General features: G+C 36.7%; 1 protein-coding gene across 1 annotated transcript in view; it reads left to right on the top strand.

Annotated features, from left to right (window-relative positions):
- The first annotated feature begins 87 nt into the window (after positions 1 to 87).
- SEC63 (SEC63 homolog, protein translocation regulator) overlaps positions 88 to 22603 on the top strand; it is an 89392-nt gene continuing 66876 nt past the window's right edge. The window contains exon 1 of the mRNA XM_044676665.1: positions 88 to 382. Coding sequence (XP_044532600.1) covers positions 259 to 382 — 124 coding nt within the window. The 5' untranslated portion in view covers positions 88 to 258. The remainder of the gene's footprint in view (positions 383 to 22603) is intronic.

The following is a 22603-nucleotide window of genomic DNA, read 5'->3' as shown; positions in this document are numbered from 1 at the left end:
GGGGGGGGAGGGAAAAAAGTGTCCTCTCGCGAGAGCAGGCGACAGCGACGGCGGCGTGTCCGTGAGTGTAGCGTGGGGGGCGGCGGCGGTGGTATCGGCGGCGGTGGCGGTGGCGGCGGCGGATCTGCCCTAGCTACGCCACACGAAGCCTGGGGGGCTGGGAGCGAGACCAGAGCCGGTGCCGCGACCGCGCAGCGGGGTCGTGGCGGCGAGAAAGGGAAGGAGAAGAAGAAGGAGGAGGCGGAGGAGGGGGTCGTCATGGCCGGGCAGCAGTTCCAGTACGATGACAGCGGGAACACCTTCTTCTACTTCCTCACCTCCTTCGTCGGGCTCATCGTGATCCCGGCCACATACTATCTCTGGCCCCGGGACCAGAACGCCGGTGAGTCCTGCCCCAGCCCAGTCTGACCCTGCCTGAGACGACCCCGGGACGACCCTGACTGTTGCTGCACCTGGGCCCCGTCGTTACTGCCAGTCTGTCCGGCCCGACCCCCCGCCCCCTCTCGGGCCCTGTGACACCCACTCACCTCCTCAACCACCCATTCTGGCGGGCAAGGCCGGGCCCAGCCCGCCCGAGCCGGGCTCTAGGCCTCCGGCTCTCCTGCCGGTTTTCTTCTGGGTCTCCCCCAACCCCCATCTCCCTTATCATTGTGTTTCCACAGGAATTTCGCTTTTCTTTTCTTATTGTTCCAGGCACTCGTGGAGCTTCTCTTTGTTCTCTCTCTCTCCGTTCTCTTGTCTTTTCTCTCTACTTTTGGGTGGTTTATTAGTCAGGTCTGGGTTTGGAGGCAGAGTTGGATGTAAATAGGAAAGGTAAGGAAAGTGTTTCTGAGGAAGGAAACCAAACGCATAAATACAGCTTTCTCATCCCCCCCCCCCCTCCCCATCCTTAGACATCCTCCTCAATATATCTGGTGCAGCTGTTCCAGATGTTTTTTGAACCTTCTGAGTTGGGTGACATGTTTAACAGCTCTAACTGCTGCCTTCCCTTTTAGTGACCTCCTCCAACCCCCACTTCAAAATTGATTTTTGTCAATTTCATGCCTACATCTTATGTGCTTGAGCATTTGGAGTTACAAACTATGCCATTATTCTTTTTCTGAGACCAAGGCTTAGAACCCAATTTATTTGGAAAGAATGAAAGCACGAAGGGGTTAACCCTTTTAAATACTGACCGTATTAATGGTTGTGAGAGAGCTAGTCTGTTAATAAGCCTAAGCCTTTCAAGGTAGATAACATGATTTAGGCACTTTTGGTTTGGTGGTTTAAAATTTTTGGGGAGAATAATGGTTAAATTTCATTTGTGAATAGACACATGGCAAGTGAAGTAATCCTTTAGAGGCTGCTAAACAACAAACAATATTCTGGACCCAGTAGGTTGTTTATGGCCTAGATTGCAGGAAAATTAGTGACTAGATTTTATGCATTAAGAAAATTGAGGAAAAACTTTTTCGACCAATAACCATGTTCCCTTGTTTAAACTCCAGTTCTCTTGGGTCAGTGGGTGTTGGAAAAGTAAAATGCTATCTTTTCTAGGTAAAACTCATATACTTTGGGAAAGTTAATAGTGGAGCTTTAATTCAGCTCTGAGGTTTATATGGGTTTGACAAGCTGGTTTGAACCGTGTAGAATTTTGCATGACTTAATGGAACCAAATACTAATTAATGTGCTCATCTTTGTGTTCATTGATTGTAATAACATTAGAAATGTATCCATTAAATAGAAAAACCTGCTTGAAGTTACTAGTCTTAATGATTTTCTGATGCAGTGTTTAATTTAGGAAAAATGGATTTGGGATCTTTGTGATTTTTTTTTTTGTACTATATGACTTCAAACCCACATTCTTTGGATAGAATTTTAATTTTATATGTGTTAAGAAGTTTTGATGATAGTGTTTGTTCTATGCATAAAGTTAGGTCCATTGCAATTAAAGTGTTCTCTATGTATATTTACTTTTATCACAGTTTTAAATATTGTTGCATTTATTTTTGAATATGTTATTTTTTTAAATTGTGACCATTTTTGTCTATTTTGGTTGGGATCATGCACTGATTTCAGAGGTCAGAAATCAGTCAGCATTTAGGTTTTTGTGGTTTCTGTAACATCCAGAAATTTGATATTTGTCTGAAAGATTTTTATAGTGGTTTTGGCCACAAAATTTGACTTCCATTTATCCATATCAAGTGTACCCAAACTTGATCAACTCTTCAGTCTCTTTCAGGTAAAGTGGTATTGAAAGGAGAGCCCAAACTTTTGGAGTAGATTGGGTAGTCTTTAACTTTACATTGAATATTCTCTTCCTACCCTACCTTTAAGTTCTTTACACATTCTCTACTTGTAGGGAGTACCTTTGACCACACAGTATGTCCTTTGGCCTGTTTCATTATAGTGCAAATGAAGAAAGACAATTTCAAATTTTATTTTAATAGATGTAGGATCAGCATTTGTACTTCCTTTAGTAGCTTTCTCATAGTTCAAACTGCCTCTAATAAAAGGTTGGTATGAAAAAGATGCTTCTTTGAATTTAGACTTCGAATTGATATTATTTTGAAGTTGGAGCATTATGATATCTTGAAGCATATGGTTTTCAAATTTTACATGAAATTGCCATATGTAAGTTAAATGCAAACTTTGACTAAACTTATTTTGATTTTTAGAATGAATTCATTTGTCTAAAAAGGAACAAAATAGCTTGAGAAATATTAATTGAAATGAATTTTAAAAGGGTTCAGCTGGAAATATCTTCCTATCATCTGTGCCAAAAAGCCTGTTCTTAGGAAGTTATACCCTTAAAAGTGAATATTATTGTCTTCAAAAAAATTGGTTTTCCTGTTATAGTGGAGCCCTTAGGCAGCTCTAACTCTTGAGGATGCCATTTTTTATTGTTTTGCCACTTTGATATTTTGAAATCATGACTGGAGTGTATAAAACCCCTTAAGTACTACTTTCAGTTGGCATATCTGAAGTTTGGAGACGCTAAGTGACTATCAATGCAGATCTGGCATAACCATTAAGCCAGCTAGACTCTAAAAATTTAATAATGGACATCTAATCACAGAGGTTCTTAACCTGGAGTTCAACCACTTTAAAAGAAATGTTTTCATAATCCTATTTTTATGTAATTGGTTTTCTTTGTAATCCCATGCATTTTGTTTTATTCTTTTTAAAACATCCTGAGAAAGATCTCATAAAGCTTCCATAAGATCACCAGACTGCCAGAGGTGATCTAGGTTACCTAAAAGGTTTAAAAATGCTTTTTTACAATTAAAAAAAGTTATATACTAAATGCAGTTGTAATGATTACACATTTGTGGTGAAAGAAAAGCTTTATTTTATCTTTCTCAGAGATTTTGGCAAATTTGTTAAAATGCCTGGAGAGTTCATTAGAGTGAAACCTAAAGAAATAGTATGATTTGTGTGATGATATAGGAGAATGAAACATTCATCAGGGTAACTTTAATTAACAATGTTGTTTGTTAAAATCTGAGATTAAAGATATCTTCCTTAAAGTATAAGGATCCCAGTAAAATCTAGTATTTTGGAATTGTCCTTCAGTAAGGCTGCTAAATGTGGAATACAGCTGTGACATTCTTAGATGTGTTCATAAATTCTTTTCAGAATTGAATTTAATCTGAGCTTTATCATGACTACTTAATATTGACTTCTTACTGAGTGTGTAAAATCGTATTATGCTAGAATCATGGTCTGTTTAAAATTTCCATTAAAACTTTTTAGTGTCACCTTAATTCTGCATTAACCAATGCATCTGACATTCTCCAAACTTAATGCTTTGGTTTTTTTAGACACTGGTAATGTAATTTAACATTGCCTTCATAAACGGGTTAAAATTTTTCCTATTGCCTTTAAAAAATGTTTTTTAATATATGCTATGTGAATTTGATTATCGTATATATTTGCATTCCAACTTGGACTTACAGTTAAGAAAGGGTATAGCATTCCAAATATTGCTCATTTTTATTATTTGAATAGAATAAAATGTAAAATAACTGGGTATGGTTTTTATAACAGATTTCAAGGCCGTATTTTTGTGTTCTTCCCCTAGGTTAAAGGTTGCAAATATTTGGAATACAGATAAACTACACCTTACCTGTTTCAAAGTTGATAGACTCTATGGAACTTGTCATTTTTTCCCCTACTACTTTCTTCTAGTTAAGTAGGCATCCACTCTTCATAAAATTTTGTTATATTTTCTTCTCTTTTATATGAGAATTGCTAACATATCTGACTTGTAATTTAATTTCTTTCTCACTTCCTCTTCTCAGCAATGGGAATGAGCACTAGTTTGTTGACCTTGGGTTTTGTGTGAATTCTTCTTAACATAAGATAAGCTTTTGAGGCTGTTGTAGTCTTGATGATCTTATACCCTTTATCTTTCTTTTGGAAGATGCTCACAGCATGTGTGGCATTTATGGACTCCATGGTGGAGTAGAAGGAATTAGAAAGGTTTGATTTTTTTTCTAACTAGCTGTGTGACCTTGGGCAAGTCACTTAACTTTTTGGTTTTCTCTTTTTTAATACTTGCATTACCTACCTCACAGGGTTGTTGTGAGGAAAGTGCTTTTAAATTGTAAAATGCTATAAATGTGGATTATTATTATATTACCAGGGTTTGGACCAGAGAGGGAAAAGAAGATGAAATTCACCACAACAAATTGTTGGAAGGGAGAGCTGAAGCAAGCTATTGGCTATAATGAAGTCTTAGTCTTATCTGTGGGTTTTGCTATTTCTGATCAAGAATGGACTGTATTAATCCCTTATTGAGGCAGGTATATGTTTAATTTTTCTTTTATTAGTAAACTTGTTTGTGGAGTTTTACATGTCATAAAAAGTAGCTGATATAAGAATTTGTGTAAAAAAGCACATCTTTGGACTATGATATTATAGTATGGAATTTGTGGAATTTGTTACTGGAAAGGACCCAAGAAATCATCTAGTGCAATCCTCTGTTTTACAGATGAGGACACTGAAACCTATACAGGGTAGAGTTCCTCAGATGGTTCATTAGTTTAGAATTAGAAGGAACCATAGAAGTTCATTCATTACCTTCAAAAGAATAAACTGAGGCCTAGGAAAGTTAATTGTCTTGCCTGAGGTCACTAAGGGTAGTAAACAATAGAGATCAGATTGGAACAGTGTTTTGGAACAAATAAAAAACTAATGCAATCTTAGGTTTCATGAATAAAAGCATAAGGGAAGCAATAGTGTGCCTTACCGACTTTGGTCAGACTGCATTTAGGGGATTACTTAGTTCATTTTGAGGTGCTGTGATTCACTAAGGCTATTATAGATTGGCAGGCTATAGAACTCATTGAAAAGGATGGTCCAGAATTTTGGGTCTTTAAACTGTGCTATATTAATGTTGAGTTTGGAGAATGGGAGGTTTAAAGACAATGTGCTAACTATCCTCTCTGAGTATTTAGAGACCTTTCATGTAGAAGGGCATAGAATTATATTGCCTTGACCAAAATGCTGTTCTAAGAGCAATGGATCAAAGTTTCTGAGAGGCATATTTCAACTTGTAAGGAAAAAACACAACAACATCTAGAGTTGTTCAGAAGTTGAGTAGGTTGCACTCCCTATAGATTTTGAGGAGGCAGCTTGATGACCAAATGTTATAAAAGATTCCTTCTTACTTATCCATGGGCTGTCCTTAGATGATTCCTAAAATCCCTTCCAACTCTGATCCTGTGATTTTGTGAGAGGTTAAGTGAATTGCTTAAGTGTGGTAAGTGGCATAGTTGTCTTTTGATGTTACATCATGTGATTTTCCTGTCACACATTTAGGGTGCCTTTTCTTTCTTTTTGTTCTTTATTTTGGTGCTCTCATCAGCTCTAATGAATTTAATGATGATCTCTATGCCAATGATCCAATGAATTTTAATGATGATCTCTATACCAATGATTGAGATCTTTTTTTTTAGATTTAGTTTTTTCTGAATACCAGGCTAACATAAACTATCTGCCTACTGGATATTTTGAACTGGATGCCCTATAGAAATCTCTCAACATATTCAGATTAGTACTCATTATATTTCACCCTAAACCTATTCCTCTTCTGAACTTTACTCTTTCAGTTGAGGGGACCACCATCTGTCCAGGAAACCCTGTGTCATCCTTGAGTCTTCACAATGACTCACCCTACATCCAGTCACTTACCATTCTTGTTTATCCATACATCACTTGGATTTCCCCCCTTTCTCTCCACTCACAGCCTTGCCCCAGTTTCTCACCTGCACTATTATAGAAGCTTCCTAATTATTATATTCTTTCTGCCTTAGTTTCTCCCTTCCATCCGCAAAGTTGTCAAGAGGATTTTCCTAAAGTTCAAGTTGGATCATGTTATTCTCCTACTTAATAAATTCCAGTACCTCTCCATTATCTCTAGAATAAAATTTAAAACCTTTCACAATATGTCCCAACTTTTAATATTATATTGAACATTATTCCCCTTCACACAGTATGATCCAGACAAGTTGACCTTTGTTTTTATACTTGACACTCTATCTCCAGTCACTGTGCCCTTGCTATGGCTGTTTCTCTTTCCTGGAATGCAATACCTTTCTAACCTTTGGCTCTCAGAATCTCTAGTTTCCTTCATGGCTCACTTATGTGCTTTCTTCTTCATGAATCCTGTCCTCATCCCATAGTGCCTTTCCTCCCAAATCACCTTGTTTATTTCCTCGTATATCCTTATACAAAGCTTCTCAAGGGCAAGGTCTGTTTCTGTTTGTATCCCCAGCACCCAACAGTACTTAGTGCAGAGAAGGTGCTTAATAAATACTTTTTGGTCTATTTTAGAGTTGGAAAGTTTAAAGAATAGCTCTCTAAGCTGTGTGACCCTGGGCAAGTCACTTGACCCCCATTGCCCACCCTTACCACTCTTCCACCAAGGAGCCAATACACAGGAGTTAAGGGTTTTAAAAAAATAGCTCTCTAATTAACAAAGAGTTTTATATTTTTTTATTTGATTCTCCCAACAACTATTCAAGAGGAGTAGTACAAGTATTTCCATTTTGCAAATGAAGCACTGTTATCATTTGTCTAGTGTCATAAGATAATAAGTGGCAAATTGATTGAAACTCAGGTCTTATGATTCAAAGTAAATTAATTATTTTTTTTCCACTATACCATTCTAACTCTATATGAAAGATTTCAGACATGTACTGAGCACTATTAACAAAAATATCTTATGTATATTTAATTAAAGTGAGGCCATCATCAGTTCTTTCAAAATTAATGCCATTCCAAACACAGTACTTTATATTGCATTCTTGCATTAAATAATGTGCAGATTTGTATAGTAGACTAGGGAGATTAGATGAAAAAAACAAAACAACAGAGTAATATCTTTTTAAGTAAAAACTTTTTTGGAAAAAGATATTTGCTTGAGCTCAGGTTATCCTACAGTGCAAAGGTCAGACTTACTTTACTATAGGTATTTGTGGTTTCCAACTTAATCATACTTTAAAAATAAATCTCTGACATTTTGCATTTGTTTTATATTGAGAATAAGAATTTTCTGTATACCACATTTCAGGAATAATATTGTACCACTTCACTAACTATAGTCACATTCGTTATTGAAGAGTATTGCTAGCAGCAAAATGACCCAGTTCACTTTGTTTAAATACTTCTTTCCTATATTGCTTTGGGTACAGGAATAAAAATTGAATTTTCTGACTTCAAGACTAGTTTTCCATTCTCCCAGTACAATAGTACCTTCCCGGTAAGGATTTTGGGGTTAAAAACTACAGGTTCCCTTTTCCTAAAATGTTTTATCTCTCTTCTGTTCCATCTTTGACAATCTGAAAGAGTAACTTGGATATTTTCTTGTATTTTAGATTCTGTGATAAAATAGATTTCTTGATCATATTAAGAGATGGATTAACTTATTTTTATATGTAGTAATGTAGATTATATTTACTAACCAGAAAAATATATCCCAAGCCTTTTCTGCTTAGATTTTTGCCCACTCCCCATAATTAAAATTTTTTTACTTTTTCTACTTTTTCAGCTGGTGTGCCTTTATTTTTTTCCTATGCTCTGGCCCCTTTATTCTGCTCCCCTCTTGTTTTGGCCTTTTGAAGAAGGCCCCTTTTCATTTGATCAAAGATTGAAACTTCACAAAAGAGAGAAGAGAAATGATTGGGCAGAGAGGAATCATGCTTTACTGATAGTTTGGTAATGATTCTGGAGGAGCATGATTCGATGAGATATCCAACTTTCTTATTCAGTATTGTCTTAGAATTTCCTCCCTGTTTTCCCCCTTTTCCTTTCTAAAATAGTTCTAGTAATTTCTCTTTGCCTAATCTCGCCCTGAATGTATATGGCTCAATAAACATTTCTGGATCCTACAGGATGGGTGTTTGCAGTTCTTCTGAACCATATCCTATACTTTATAGGCATTATATATAGACCCAGAAGGTCAGTTTATCTGTGATACAGCTTGCCTGTAATCTTTGGTTTCTTTTGACCTTTTATTAGGAGCAATTATTTTTATTTGTCTTATCCTCATTAAATTACTTGACTTAAATGTCATTATATTAGTTTTCTTGTTAATAATAAAGGCTATGATGTAGCCTAATTATGAGGTGACTCCCATGAAATATGCTTAGACTTTTTGTGCATGCACATATGCACATATTTCATCCTGTGGTTTTATAATCAATGTAGATAGCCATACTGGAAAATCTAGTCCTTATAACTGTGATTTACAGGAGATAGCTGGGTGGCTCAGAGTATTGAGAGCCAGATCTGAGATGAGAGGTTCTGGATTCAAATGTGGCCTTAGACACTTCCTAACTGTGTGACCATACGCAAGTCACTTGATCCCCATTGCCTAGCCCTTACTGCTCTTCTGCCTTAGAACCAATACACAGTCTAAGATGGAAGGTAAGGATTAAAAAAAATAACATAAAAATGTTACAAAATAACTTACATTGAAGAAATATAATTTCAGGATAGAAGGAAGCTTAGAGGTTATCTACTTCAACTATTAGGGGAGCTAACCTGGCACAGTTGGGTACAGTGCCAAACCTAGGGTTAGGTCTTTCTGAGTTCAAAAATCTAACCTCAGATACTGACTAGCAGTGCGACCCTGGACAAATCATTTAGCCTTGTTTGCCTCAGTTTACTTATCTGTAAAACGAACTGGAGAAAGAAATAACCCAAACCACTCCAATATCTTTGACAAGAAAACCCCCAATGGGGTCATGAAGAGTTGGACATGACTGAAACAACTGAATAATAACAAAAACAAAAGTCGAACCATAAGAGAACTAAGGCACAGAGAAGGTATGTGACTTGCTTTAAGGGCACTAGAAATAAATGTTAGTCAGCATTTGAACCCACAATCTTCTGACTTTTTTTTTCTCCTCTGTGTCTTGACCTGTTTTGGGATGAAGAGAGGTAAGATTTGGGGGGGGGGTATTTTAGCCATTTTAGCCTTTGAAGGAAAAGCAGTGATGTTTTAAGCTTGAATTCTACATTGGAAATAGAAAATATGCTACCAAATTTTCTTTTACTCTTGTACAAGGCATTTTACATCTGGGATTTTTCTTATTTAAAACTGAAGGGGAGGGGCAGCTGGGTAGCTCAGTGGATTGAGAGCCAGGCCTAGAGACGGGAGGTCCTAGGTTCAAATCCGGCCTCAGACACTTCCCAGCTGTGTGACCCTGGGCAAGTCACTTGACCCCCATTGCCTACCCTTACCACTCTTCCACCTATAAGTCAATACGCTGAAGTTAAGGGTTTAAAATTTAAAAAAAAAAATAAATAAAAAAACTGAAGGGGAAGCTGGGTAGCTCAGTGGATTGAGAGTCAGGCCTAGTGATGGGAGGCCCTAGGTTCAAATCCGACCTCAGACACTTCCCAGCTGTGTGACCCTGGACAAGTCACTTGACCCCTATTGCCCACCCTTACCACTCTTCCACTTATGAGCCAATACACAGAAGTTAAGGGTTTAAAAAAAAAAACAACTGAATAATACTTAGTGTAAAAATATTTATTATTTAATGGCTTTGACACAGTATCCTTTACAAATGGATTTCTTACCAGGATCCGTTGTTTTGAGAGGTAAAAACTGGAAGAGGCAGAATAAGAATCAATTATAGTAGCTATTTTTAACTTAAACTAATTTATATAAATTTACAATATAACTATTTTGATGCTGAGAGGCAGCATGGTATAGTGGATAGAGAGCTGGCCTTCGAATTAGGAAAGTTCAAATCCTGTCTCTGACACATTCTGGTTGTGTTGAAATCACATAATTTCTCAGTTGCCCCATGTGACTGTCAGTTTGCTATCCTGATGAAACTGCATGTCTGGACCCAAAAGAAGAAAAAAAATCTACCATAAATATCTTTGTTTTGTGAATGGCAGAGCTTTAAATGCAAAATTAATTTAAAATTTGCCTTTGGTTTCTATGCTACTCAGGATGGTATTGTGGATCCACAGAGTGCTATATAAAGATTGAGTTAGCATTTTTTGTGTACTTCATTTTTACTTCTGGGTTGGAAAAGGACACTTATGTGTTGAACAGACAGTTCAAGCTTGAAAGTCAGTGTGATTTGTACAGGGATTTGACTAATTGGATGGGGGACTGTGACTGTCATTGTTCTGAATGGATCAAGAAATCTCCTGTCATCATAAAAATGTTACAAAATAGTGTTTTTGTATGTCATTCATAGGTATAATAATAATTCACACTTGGATAATTAATTTGCATATTACTCCCAGTAGAAAAATATAAGGTACTCTTGGGCAGGGGCTGTCTTGCTTTTGTTTTTGTATTCCTAGTGCTTTTCACAAATTCTTACACGTAGTTGGTCTTCAATAAGTATTTGTTGACTCGAATTACTGTGTGGTTAGAAGGAGGTATATCATTTGATTCTCAAAAGAACCTTGCTATGGATGACCTCCAATATTATGCCCATTTTGTAGTTAAGGTACTTAGTGATGTGACTTGTCTAGGTTCTTAACAGCTTATGGCATTCAGGACTTGATCTTAGGTCTTCTAATTTCAGATCCAACCTGTGTTCTTTCTAATACATTACAATGGGTATAATATTTCAGAAACTTGTTTACATGGATACTTGATAGGGTAACTTTTTTAAACATTGCATATTTTAAAAATAAAGATTAAAAGTGTGTTATAGTGGAAAGGATACTGGACAGAATAAGGAGCTGAGTTGTTTCCTAAATATACCTCTTATAAGTTGTTTTACAATGGGTAAATCACAGTTCCTAATCTTCAGTTTATTCATCTATAAAGTTAAGACATTTGGTCTAGTAGCTCTAAAATTCCTTTAAAATATAAAGAAAATGACATGTCACTTTAGGGTTCTAGTTATAGTTTGTTGGACTGTTACTATTTGAGATGCTTTTCAGGCGTTTAAAAATATTGATATCTTTTAAATTAGTCATATAATGTTAGAGCTAAAATGGACCTGAGATCATCTAGACCAGTGGTTCCCAAACTTTTTTGGCTTACTGCCCCCTTTCCAGAAAAAATATTACTTAGCACCCCCTGTCACATACTATCATACAGTTATTCACCACCCCCAAATGCTCCTGTGGCCATTACTGCCCTCCTGGATCGCTGAAGCACCCACCAGGGGGCGGTGGTGCCCACTTTGGGAATCACTGATCTAGACCAGTGATGGGAAAACTTTTAAAAGAGGGGCCAAAGGAAAGGAAATGCTCATCTGTCAGTCTGTTTCTAAGGCAACTCTTTCGAAGTTTCATTGTATTGTATCCTATTCATTGTATTCGTCAGATTAGGAATAATATTGCACTGCTGGACAGAATATTTCAGGGGGCCACATCTGGTCCGCGGGCTGTAGTTTGCCCATCACTGATCTAGACCAGGGATTTTTAGCTTTTTTTATATCATCAGTCTCTTTGTAACTCTAGTAAAGCTAACAGGGCCCCTTCTGAGAATAATGTTTCTAAATAAAAGATACATAAGCTTACAAAGGAAACCGGTTATATTGAATTAATAGTTAAAATCACACTCATAGATCCGAGGTTAAGAACTCCTGATTTAGTCCAAATATTTTTCCAACCTTAAAAAGCAATTTTACAGTTGAAGAAACTCTGAGGTAGGCAGATTGTGACTTGTCCAAGGTCATGCCAGTCAGGTAGCATTTATTGCATGTGATACAGCCAGAACTTGCTATCCAGATGTCATAATAGTCCAGTGTTCTTTCTATTTATTATACTCTGCTTATGATCTTGTGTGAGCATAAAAGTTTAATTTTATGAAACTAATTGAAATATTTAAGAGGTAATTCTAGTTAAGGAAAGGAGAACAGTTTACCTGTTCATATTTTAATTGTTAATATTATTGTTTCAGGTCTAATCTTTCACTTAAGGGAACTTAAACAGGATGGAGCTAGAAAGCTGACTTAGAAATAAACTAAATAGTAGTCTCTAAAAACTGACAGACCTCTAGGGAAAACTTCTCTCACAAGCAAGGTTGTGTGTGTGTGTGTGTATACACGTATGTGTGTGTATATATGTATACATATACATGTATACATATATATATATTTGCACCTGTAATTGCTAAAATACTTTATATAGATTGTATCTTTAAATCCTCATGCTGTTAACAAAGTATTTGAACTGACTAGATTGAAGATTTGTGCCAACTTCAGGTTTTATCGTTTAAGTGAGAGCTAAGGAGATAATGGGAAAGGGTCTATACTTAAAGACATAACCACTTGGAAAATTACTTCCCTTCACATACTCTTATGTTCCAGCCAACTGTACTACTTGTTTTTTTCTGATTTTTTTTTTCCCATTCCTCTATCTCTCCTACCTTCATAGATTTCATGACTGTTTTCAATACCTGACATGCACTATCTGGAAGTATATAAAGCCTTCTCTTTTTATAAGACTCATCTAAGATTTCCTAGTAGAAAATGTTTTCTGCTTTTCTCAAATTATCCTGGATCATTAGTTGTATCATATTTTATTTACTTTCTCTTATACTTAGGTATACATTTTATCCATCTTGTCATTTATCACAAAGAGACTATCAACTTCTTAAAGTAAGGGATTGGGTCATTTTAAATTTTTGTTTATTTAGTATCCATACACATCTTTTTCAATTTTTTTAAAGGTTTCCAAAGGCCTAGAACCAGAATTAGTCTTTATGATTAGTCAGCAAGAGTAGTATCATAGGAACAGAAAGAATTGGAAAAATAGTAGTGGATAGGAGAAATGGAGTATGTGTGTATATATGTATGTGTGATAGAGAGAGATAAGGATAATATGAATTTTCATTTCATGTTTTAAGTGTGCTAACAAGACAGGTTGTAAGTTTGCTTAAGGTAATCTAGCAGCATTTATTATTATAAATTTGAATTTAATTGGACTGTAGAATACTTTTGTAGTTCTAATTCTAAAATAATAAACATAGCTTATTTGTAGCTGTTTATTATTCTTATTTTGGTAGGCCACCACAAGCCAAAGACAGTTGTCATAATGTGAAAGCAAATTTTTTGACAGGGGAAATAGAGAATAGTTCAGAGTAGTTTTATAACAGTTTTTGGTGAAGTCAAAAGGAACTGAACCTCAAACAGGAGAACTATCAAAAATGGCACTTGCTAAAATGACTTTCATAACAACAAGCTTTTGCCTTATGATTTATACTGTATGGCAAGGAGCATATCAGCTCTGGTTTGAAACTCTGCCTAGATATTTCCTAAAAGTGCTGCTCATATATGACTCATACAAGTGACTTGCAGTCTCCCTAGCTGAGTTTATATAGTTTATCCCCATTATGGGTGCTATTTTGCTGTCTCTATTCCAAAGTCTGTGGGCTCCCAAGAAAGTTATAGAACATCTAGGTGGTACGTCAAAACAAAACAATGATGATTTAGTACAGGCTCTCAAGGAACAGATCAAACAGCAAATAGAGATAAACAAGAAAATCAGGGAGGTTTAGAACATAGACAGTCACACTATCATGCAGTTGGAGGTCATAGAGAAGGCACAGACTGCAGCAGCTGCTAATCCCACCACTGATAGTATTAACAAGACTGAACCTAAAGATAATGCACCCATCATTGTATCTCTGTTTCCCATAGTTGACTGTATGATTTTACAACCGGAAGGAAGAATTGTACATCTGAAATCCTACAAGGCTTTCACTGCACAAGATCTAGAAGTGTTATGCCGTAGGTTCCCTAAGTATCTTCTATCCCCCCACAAACTGGTAAAAGAAATGAAAAGAACCTTTGATCTTTTTAACCCAAGTTTCCAAGACATGGAGTTTCTTCTAGATGAATTTTTTTACACCCTCAGAGAAAGCAAAATTTTTGGAAGAGACCAGAACCAATGAAAATTTGACCTCATGTACTGTGCATCAACATTTGCAAGTGTCGTTTCTTGCTAACATGAGATACCTTCTCCAATGTAGAACTGATCATTTAGAGGCCATGCGTATCCATGCAAAGAGACCAAATGCATGGAACAAATTTGAGAAACTGAGGCAGGCTGAGGATGAGCATCCCAGTCTTTATCGGGATAGACTTGTTGAAAATGCTGAAAATCTATTAGGATTTAGGGGTAAACGTGCATCTGAGGCATTGCAATATATTCGGAGACTATTCATAAAAGGGACTGCCATTCCCATCCAAAACTATTTTAGGCAGAGCTGCCCTCAATGGGAAATGTTGTCTATTGAAGATCTAAGACAACACGCGACCTATATTCATGATTCCTGAGCTAAAGAGCAGCCAGGGAATCTGACACAGAAAAGGACTCAATTATTACAGACGTAAAGAGACAGCTCAAGGAGGCAAGAAAAGAAAAAGGAAGGGAAGAGATTAAGAACCTAGCCTTACAAGCGAGTAGGGGTAACAGTCAATCCAGACAATCCAATAATTACAACAATATGAGAAATAACAATGCAACACGCACTTGCCATCTTTGTGGGAACAAGGACTATATCTTAAAATTCTGCAAATTTAAGAGACAGCTGAACTTTAATAAAACCTACAGCAATGATAATAAGGAAAATATTAGAAAGACCTACTATAATTCTAGATGGTCCAATAAGTAAAACCAATGTGAAGAAAGTAAAACACATGACAAATGCTGTGAACATAATTGTAGGAAATACAGCTAAACATTGTCCTTGGAGAGTTGCCTGAAATTGGGAGCAAAGCAAAAAAATATATGAACCAATCAACTGGGAGCAATAAAATATATTAAGAATGGTGGATGCAAAAAAGCAAAAGAGAAAGAAAGTACACTGCTTAGGCTGGGTATTAAGGAGAGTGAATTTACTGCATTAGATACAAGGGAAAGAGAAAAGACTGCTGTAGGAAAAGAAGAGTTGCAGGACATCTTATAGATGAGAAAAGATGTCTATGGAACATCAAGCAATGAACTTGAGGAAAGTCAGTCTGCATATTCCTCACTGGGAAGTTTGGATATGCAACAAAAGGACTTTATGGAAAGGATCAGTAATGGCTTACAGAAATATGAAGCATTACGATCCAGCTTGATGGTGGAAAAACCACAGTTTAAAACCTTTATTTCAAGCTACAATCAAAAGGCAACCTTGAATAAAGACAAAGAAAGGGATTTACATGTGTTGACACACTCGTTACACATGTAACCCAAGAGTTCAAACTGTGTCCTGTAGAAGAAGCAAAACCCCTTGCAAAAGCAATAAATGAAACCAGTAGCTACAGTGAAGAGAAGAAATGTCTCCAGGATTCTAAAGGAACCTCTGTAGTCCTTCAGCTTGAAACAGAGTTACATGGGAACATCTGTACAAATGAAAGTTACCTAGTTTCAAATCTGAACCCACAGGCTGAGGAGTATAAACCACAGTTTTATGTGGAAAAGGACAGTCATGAGATCAAATTAACACCTAGTGGGTTAGCTAAAGAAGTTAACAAAAGTAACTCACTCAGAGAGAGTTCCAGTGAATTGCCAGAAGTTTCACAGACATGTGAAGGAGAAGTTAACTATCAACAAGTCTTAGAGATAAGAAAACTTGATTCTGAGGCAGTGTATAGTGAAAACTCTACCTTTGAACCAGAAGCTGCCAAAGAGAAAGCTTGTACTTCTCTAGACTTAGAAAGAAAAGCTGATAAGTTAACTGAAAACTTCACTCTACCTTCAAGTTGAGACCTGCCACATTCTCAACATTCCTTGAGCATAGGCAGTCACCATGGCGATTCAGAATCCTGAGAGTTGGGTCAGAGCAGGCTGTCAGAACTCCTGCAAAACAGATCTTCAGGGGGACACCACAGACATGATTTTTGAAAATCATGAGGACATTTCTGCACTGACACTGAAAAATGACAACAAGGATGACACCCTGGTACGGGAAGAAAGCGATATGCAGAAAAGGTCTACACCAGAACAAATGCTATCTTTGGAGGAATCACAAATGCCTCTTGTACCTGTAAAGGCAAATAAACAGAACGAGCCTCTGGTCACCATCATGATCAATGGAAACTATTACAAAGCTATGGTGGACACCAGGGTCTCATGTTCTGTTCTGCAAACAATGCCAGAGGGGTGCAAATATGAAGGGAGTTTGAAGGTTCGTGGTGCATCAGATTTATCACAATCCGTACCAAAATTCAAAGCGAAAATGGTAAAATTGGACCCACTCTCTCCTGATCATTCCTTCTCATTAATGCCATCGTGTCCATTGAACCTAATTGGGAGGGATATTTTATGCAAATCAGTAGCTACTATTTAATGTAATCCTAATGGAGAGATCTATCTGCCTTTGCTAAAAAGATCCCTGAAACATCACCCAATATTGTGTCTAGAGAACAACTGGAAGAGGAATCTGAGTATGAACAAGAGAACAATGTTTATGAGATTCCTGACACAATTCCAAATAAAATCTGGGGAAAGAATTCTACAGAGGTTGGAAGAATCCTATCTGCAGATCCTGTGAAAATAGAAATTAAAGGGAGCACACTACCTAGGATTCCTCAATTTAAACTAAGCAAAGAAGCAGTGGAAGATATAAGACTAATAATCCAAAGTCTCCTGGATCATGGCATACTTGTCTATGGCTTCTCAGAGTTCAACACTCCTATCATGCCAATCAAGAAACCAAAACTGGACTCTGAAGGGAAAACTCAGTGGAAAATGGTTCAAGATCTTAGAGCTGTCAACAATTGTGTAAAGAAGGCACATGTAATAGTACCAAGTCCATCTCAGATTATCACGGGGATACCAAACACAGCAAAATGGTTCACCGTGGTTGATCTCAGATCAGTGTACTTTTCCATCCCTGTGCACAGAGACAGCCAGAAGCTTTTTGCTTTCACTTGGGAAGGAAAATATGTCCTGTGGACACGACTTCCACAAGGGTTTGTGGACAGCGGCACAATTTTTTGCCAAATATTACAAAAAGATCTGGAATCTATTACTTTTATTGAGAGCAAGATGGTGCATTATGTAGATGACATCCTGCTAATGTCACCATCAGCATCCATTTGCCAAAGAGACAGTGTGCACTTGCTAAAAAAGAACTGTGTAAGAGAGATCACAAGATGTCCAAAAGTAAACTGCAATGGGTTAATAAAAAGGTAGAATATTTAGGATTCATCTTAGAAGGCACCAGGAAGATATCCCAAAAGAGGATTACTGACATCCAAAAGTTGAGTTTGCCTAAGACGAAGAAACAACTTGGAGCAATTATAGACATGATGAGTTTCTGTAGGCAGTGGATCCCTGGCTATGCTATAATCACCAAACCATTAACAGAGCTAACCAGGAACAATGTCACAGAACCATTGAAACTCAAACAAAATAAGCATGCTATAGAAAAACTTAAGGCTGCAGTTTTGTCATCACTAGCCTTACAGATCCCTAACCATGAAAAACCTTTCTACCTGTTCATTCATGAAGATAATGGAATCGCTTGTGGGGTGCTTATGCAAACTCTAGGGGATAGTCTAAGACCAGTAGCCTTTTACAGTTCTACTTTAGACCCAGTAATCCAAGGAATTGCCTAGCTGTTGCCACAGCAGCCATTATGGTTCAAAAGTCCTCTAACTTGATATTGGGAGGAGAGCTCAGATTATATTCCCCACACCAAATACAAACAATGTTGAGGAATACTAATCTTCAGGCTTTCACATTGCAATGGCTCTCAGTATCAAGCAATATTGTTAACTAATGAGAACTTATCTTTCCACTGGTGTAAAAACATCAATCCAGCTACTCTAATTCTAGATTTACCATTAGGTGGTGAAAGTCTTCATGATTGCAGTGAGACTTTGCAAGTTGTGCAGAAGACTAGAGAGGATTTATCAGATGTTCTCCTAGTTGATGCTGATTTGAATCTGTACACTGATGGCTCATCCTACATGGTAAATGGAAGAAGGTACACTGGGGCTGCAGTTGTGACACTTATGGTTTACAGCCTTATCACTGAAAATCAGTGCACAAGGTGCAGAACTCCTAGGATTAACAAGCTTGCTCCAGAAAATGCAAAAGATAGATGAGTTAACATTTTTACAGATTTGAAATATGCATTTGGAGTAGTTCATTCTTCAGGAAAAATCTGGAAAAACTGTGGTTTTGTAACTTCAAAAGGGAAGGCAGTAGCCTAGGGAAATTTAATAAGTGACCCATTGCAAGCTATACAACTACCAGCAAAAGTGTCTGTAATTCATTGCAAAGCTCATCAAAGATTAGTAGGAACGGTGCAGTTAGGCAACCACGGGTGGATATTACTGTGAAATTCGGAGCTAGATTTGGACCGTTGTCAGTACTGAACATATCCTTAGTGGATGAAAGTGAATTACAAAATGCATATTCTCCAAAGGAAGTGAAGCAATGGAAAGAACATCTTGGAGCAGATCTAGTGAATGGAGTGTAGATATCACCTTGTGGCAAACCATTTCTGCCAAAAACTCTGTTCTACACTTTATGCAATGCTTTACACAACAAAGGGCATTATGGGACTTTAGCCCTAGTGGATTCTGTGGAAAAAAAAAAACACTGGATTGCAATAGGAATAACCACAACAGCAATAAGAGTCTGTCAAAAATGCAACATCTGCATGCAATTCAGTCAAAGCATTACAAAAGTCAGAAGCCTGGGAGGAAAACAACTTGCATATACTCCTTTTGAATGCTTGAAGATTGATTATATTACCATGCCTAAATGCCAACGGTATTGGTATGCACTGGTGATTGTAGATAGACTGACCAAATGGCCAGAAGCATTCCCAGCTAGATGTAATAATGCAGCTTTCGTAGTCAAGATCCTTCTGAGAGAAATTATACCAAGGTTCTCCATCCCTGCTATTATTTCATCAGATTTGGGAAGTCATTCTGCTCATTGTATTTTAAAGCAAATTTATCAGGTTTTAGGAATAAAAAGACATTTATATTCCATCTATCAGCCCCAGTTGTTAGGCCACATAGAGAGAGTGAATAGACATTTCAAAACTGATTGGGAAACTCTGTGCCGAAACACACTTGAAATGGCCAGATGTTTTTACCAATGACTTTATTTCACATCAGAAGCCAGCCAAATAGTATCACTTATTTATCACCTTTTGAATTACTATATGGTCAATTATCTTGGCAAGGCAAGATGCCTCAAGAGACAGACTATCTATCACTTCTGGGAGTGGAGTGTAAACTCTATGAATATATCAAGCTGTTAAAAGAAAGGCTAGATGAGTTACACAGATTAGCCTTGATCCAGCAAAGAATACCACTTGATTTTAATTTGCACAGTTATAAACCCGGAGACACAGTATATGTCAGAAACTTTACCAGAAAGTCAATCATGGAACCTAAATGGCATGGACCCTATGAAAGTATTTTAGTGACCCCTACAGCTGTCAAAGTAAAAAGCAGACATCCTTGGTTTCATGTTACGTTAAGTCATCCAGAGAATTGCCTCAGCAAACAGACCCAGCCATAGAATAATAGCAGTCAGAAATTTGAAGTGCAATAGAGCAAAGCAGTGATATTGATGAATAAACATAGGTAGCAAGTAAAAAACAGTAGACTACAACAGCAATAGTAATAACTTTCCAAAAAAAATCAGAAAATTTTATGTGACAACACAAAATTTTTTTAACACAACACAATGCAACACAATAGCACATGGCAGATCCAGAAAAAAGAAGGGGACAAGTTCTTCAGTCAAGCTAGACAACAGTCAAGACGAGGAAAGCTGTACAGATGAAAAACAGAAGAGATCCTGGAACATCGAAAAGACATCACAAGGACATCACAAAGGACAATGCAAAAGGACTACACAAAAGCACTGAACTATGAACAACATCTAGATGACTTGGACAACATCACCACAGAAGTACAACATCATGATCAACTGTACAAGTTTAGGTTTGAAGTGTACAAGGTTAACACAACCAGACACTAATCAGATCATAAATCGATGCTTCCACACAATAGATTACATGCAACATTCCATAGCTGATTGACAAAAGAATTCTAAAGGAAATGTGAGTATATAACAGTATAGAACATGTTAGGTCAGATGTCCAACAGATAGACATTTAACTTTACTTCACATGTACATATTGTAAATATATTGTAAATAGTTAGAGTAAGAGTACTTTAACCATGGCAAAAGAGAACTTTGTTCCTTGATCTGGTTAACAGTGTTTGATTTACTCTCATTGTTAGACCTTCACATAAAGAAACCTTGTACTTATGCAGTATACTTGATACTAACCCATAGTGATAAGTCCTACTAACCACAGGGACAGTATAGTCAGGGATTTTTACATGGAAGACAGACAGCATAGGGACAGAAAATAATAGTATAAGTTTATTTAGATAGACTTGTACATGTTATATAAGAGATAGTCATAGTAACATCTTATTACTAATAGATTAACATTCTAATATAAGATAGAGATTTACTTATATACTAACAAACACTAATGATAACATAGGTGATATAGGAATTAAGATTGTTAGAAATTATTGTGTTGATATGAATGTTTGTTTAAAAGTTAAGTATTAATAGAAGTCTTCTTAGATAATTTGTTATATTTATGTATTACCATAGAGCAAGTTAAGAAAGTTACAAAGTTTAAAAGTTACTATATTTTGTGTTACAAATTTACATTGTTGATTGTATGAGCATATTCAGATTTGTTTACCATTTGTATTCAAATCCTAAGTCTTTCCTAGTTAAAATTTCCCAATCCCTTGTCTTTAGCATAGGAAAGAATAGATAGTTTAGGAAATAGCATAGATAAGAAGTTTATTATTTTGAGGATTATAGATAGTGGGGTAAGATACATAGTTAGAATAGTATAGTGTAGACTTCAGTTTAGAAGATGAACCTCCGAAGGTTTTCAGCTTGAAAACCATCAAAACCAAAAGCAGCATAATTGTAATGATATTTTGCAAATCAACATGGAGAGCAAGATGATGAACAATCTATTTAGAACATAGAATGAGCTGAGACTGGCAGGAGGTGCCATGTGCCAAGACAGTTAGTAGCTCAGGTATATAAGACAGTATTTGAACTGAAATCTCATCTCAGTCTGGAGATTGGCTATGGGAGCAGGAGGTTGGTTTAGGTAGGCCTTAGGTCAACTTGAATTGCTAGCAACCTGCATTAACCAACTTACAGGCTCAGATCCTGCGATACCTTTGTACCAAACAATTTGTTCCTAATTCATACTTCAACAGCAAGCAACAACATCTCTCAGCTGAACAACTTGATTTTGGTTGAACTCTGTCTGGCCCTGCCAGGCTGGCAACTGGCTGCCAGCAATTGATTTTTGACAAGCCTGATCACTCCTTCAAGTACCATCTTTCATCATTTAACTTAAATTAAGAATCTCCTGTTTCCCTCCTTCCTCAATTGATCCCCTGCTTCCCTCCTAAGCCTAGTAGCATTAAATCTTTGAAACTTACCTAAACTTGTGTTACTGTTATTTTAAGGCTTAGTGAGAATATCCTGGGGACTTTTGAGGGAAAGGAGAGTAATATCAATCAAACAAAATCTAATTCGCAGTCAGACTATACTGTTATTCCTTACAGGGCCAGATTGTTTAGTTAGAAGTATCTGTGTAGTTCCAACCACAGATTATTCATTTTAGCTGACAATCTGGAACACTGTTATTCTGAAATTGAGTTTAGCAGATTCATTACTAACATTTTGTGGGCCCTTTGTGTTTCACTATCACAAATTAAGTGTTACACTTAGGCATTACCCACACACACACAGCTTCAGCTCCTCATTAACATCATATATATTTTATTTACATATATTTACACATATATGTAATTTCATCATATATATTTATTTAACATCAGGTATTTTTTATAACAGTAGGAGCACTAATTTCTTATTGTGGGAGTATTGTAATAACCAGAGGTTCTTAATTGTGTGTTACCTGAAGGTGATATGAAGAGTTTGTCAAGGGATATTGGTAATATTTGGAACATGAAATCCTTTTCTTGTTGAAGTAGAAGAAATGAGCAAAAATGATCCAATGAAAGATGAGCTAATTTATTTCTAGTCATTAAAGTTACAAAAATTTTGGTATACTCTTGGAGAAACATTTATTCTTATTAAATA

Source organism: Gracilinanus agilis, chromosome 4, assembly GCF_016433145.1.
Source record: "Gracilinanus agilis isolate LMUSP501 chromosome 4, AgileGrace, whole genome shotgun sequence".
NCBI classification, from domain to species: domain Eukaryota; kingdom Metazoa; phylum Chordata; class Mammalia; order Didelphimorphia; family Didelphidae; genus Gracilinanus; species Gracilinanus agilis.
The sequence above is the reverse complement of the archived record's forward strand: the minus strand, read 5'-3'. Positions and strand labels throughout refer to the sequence as shown.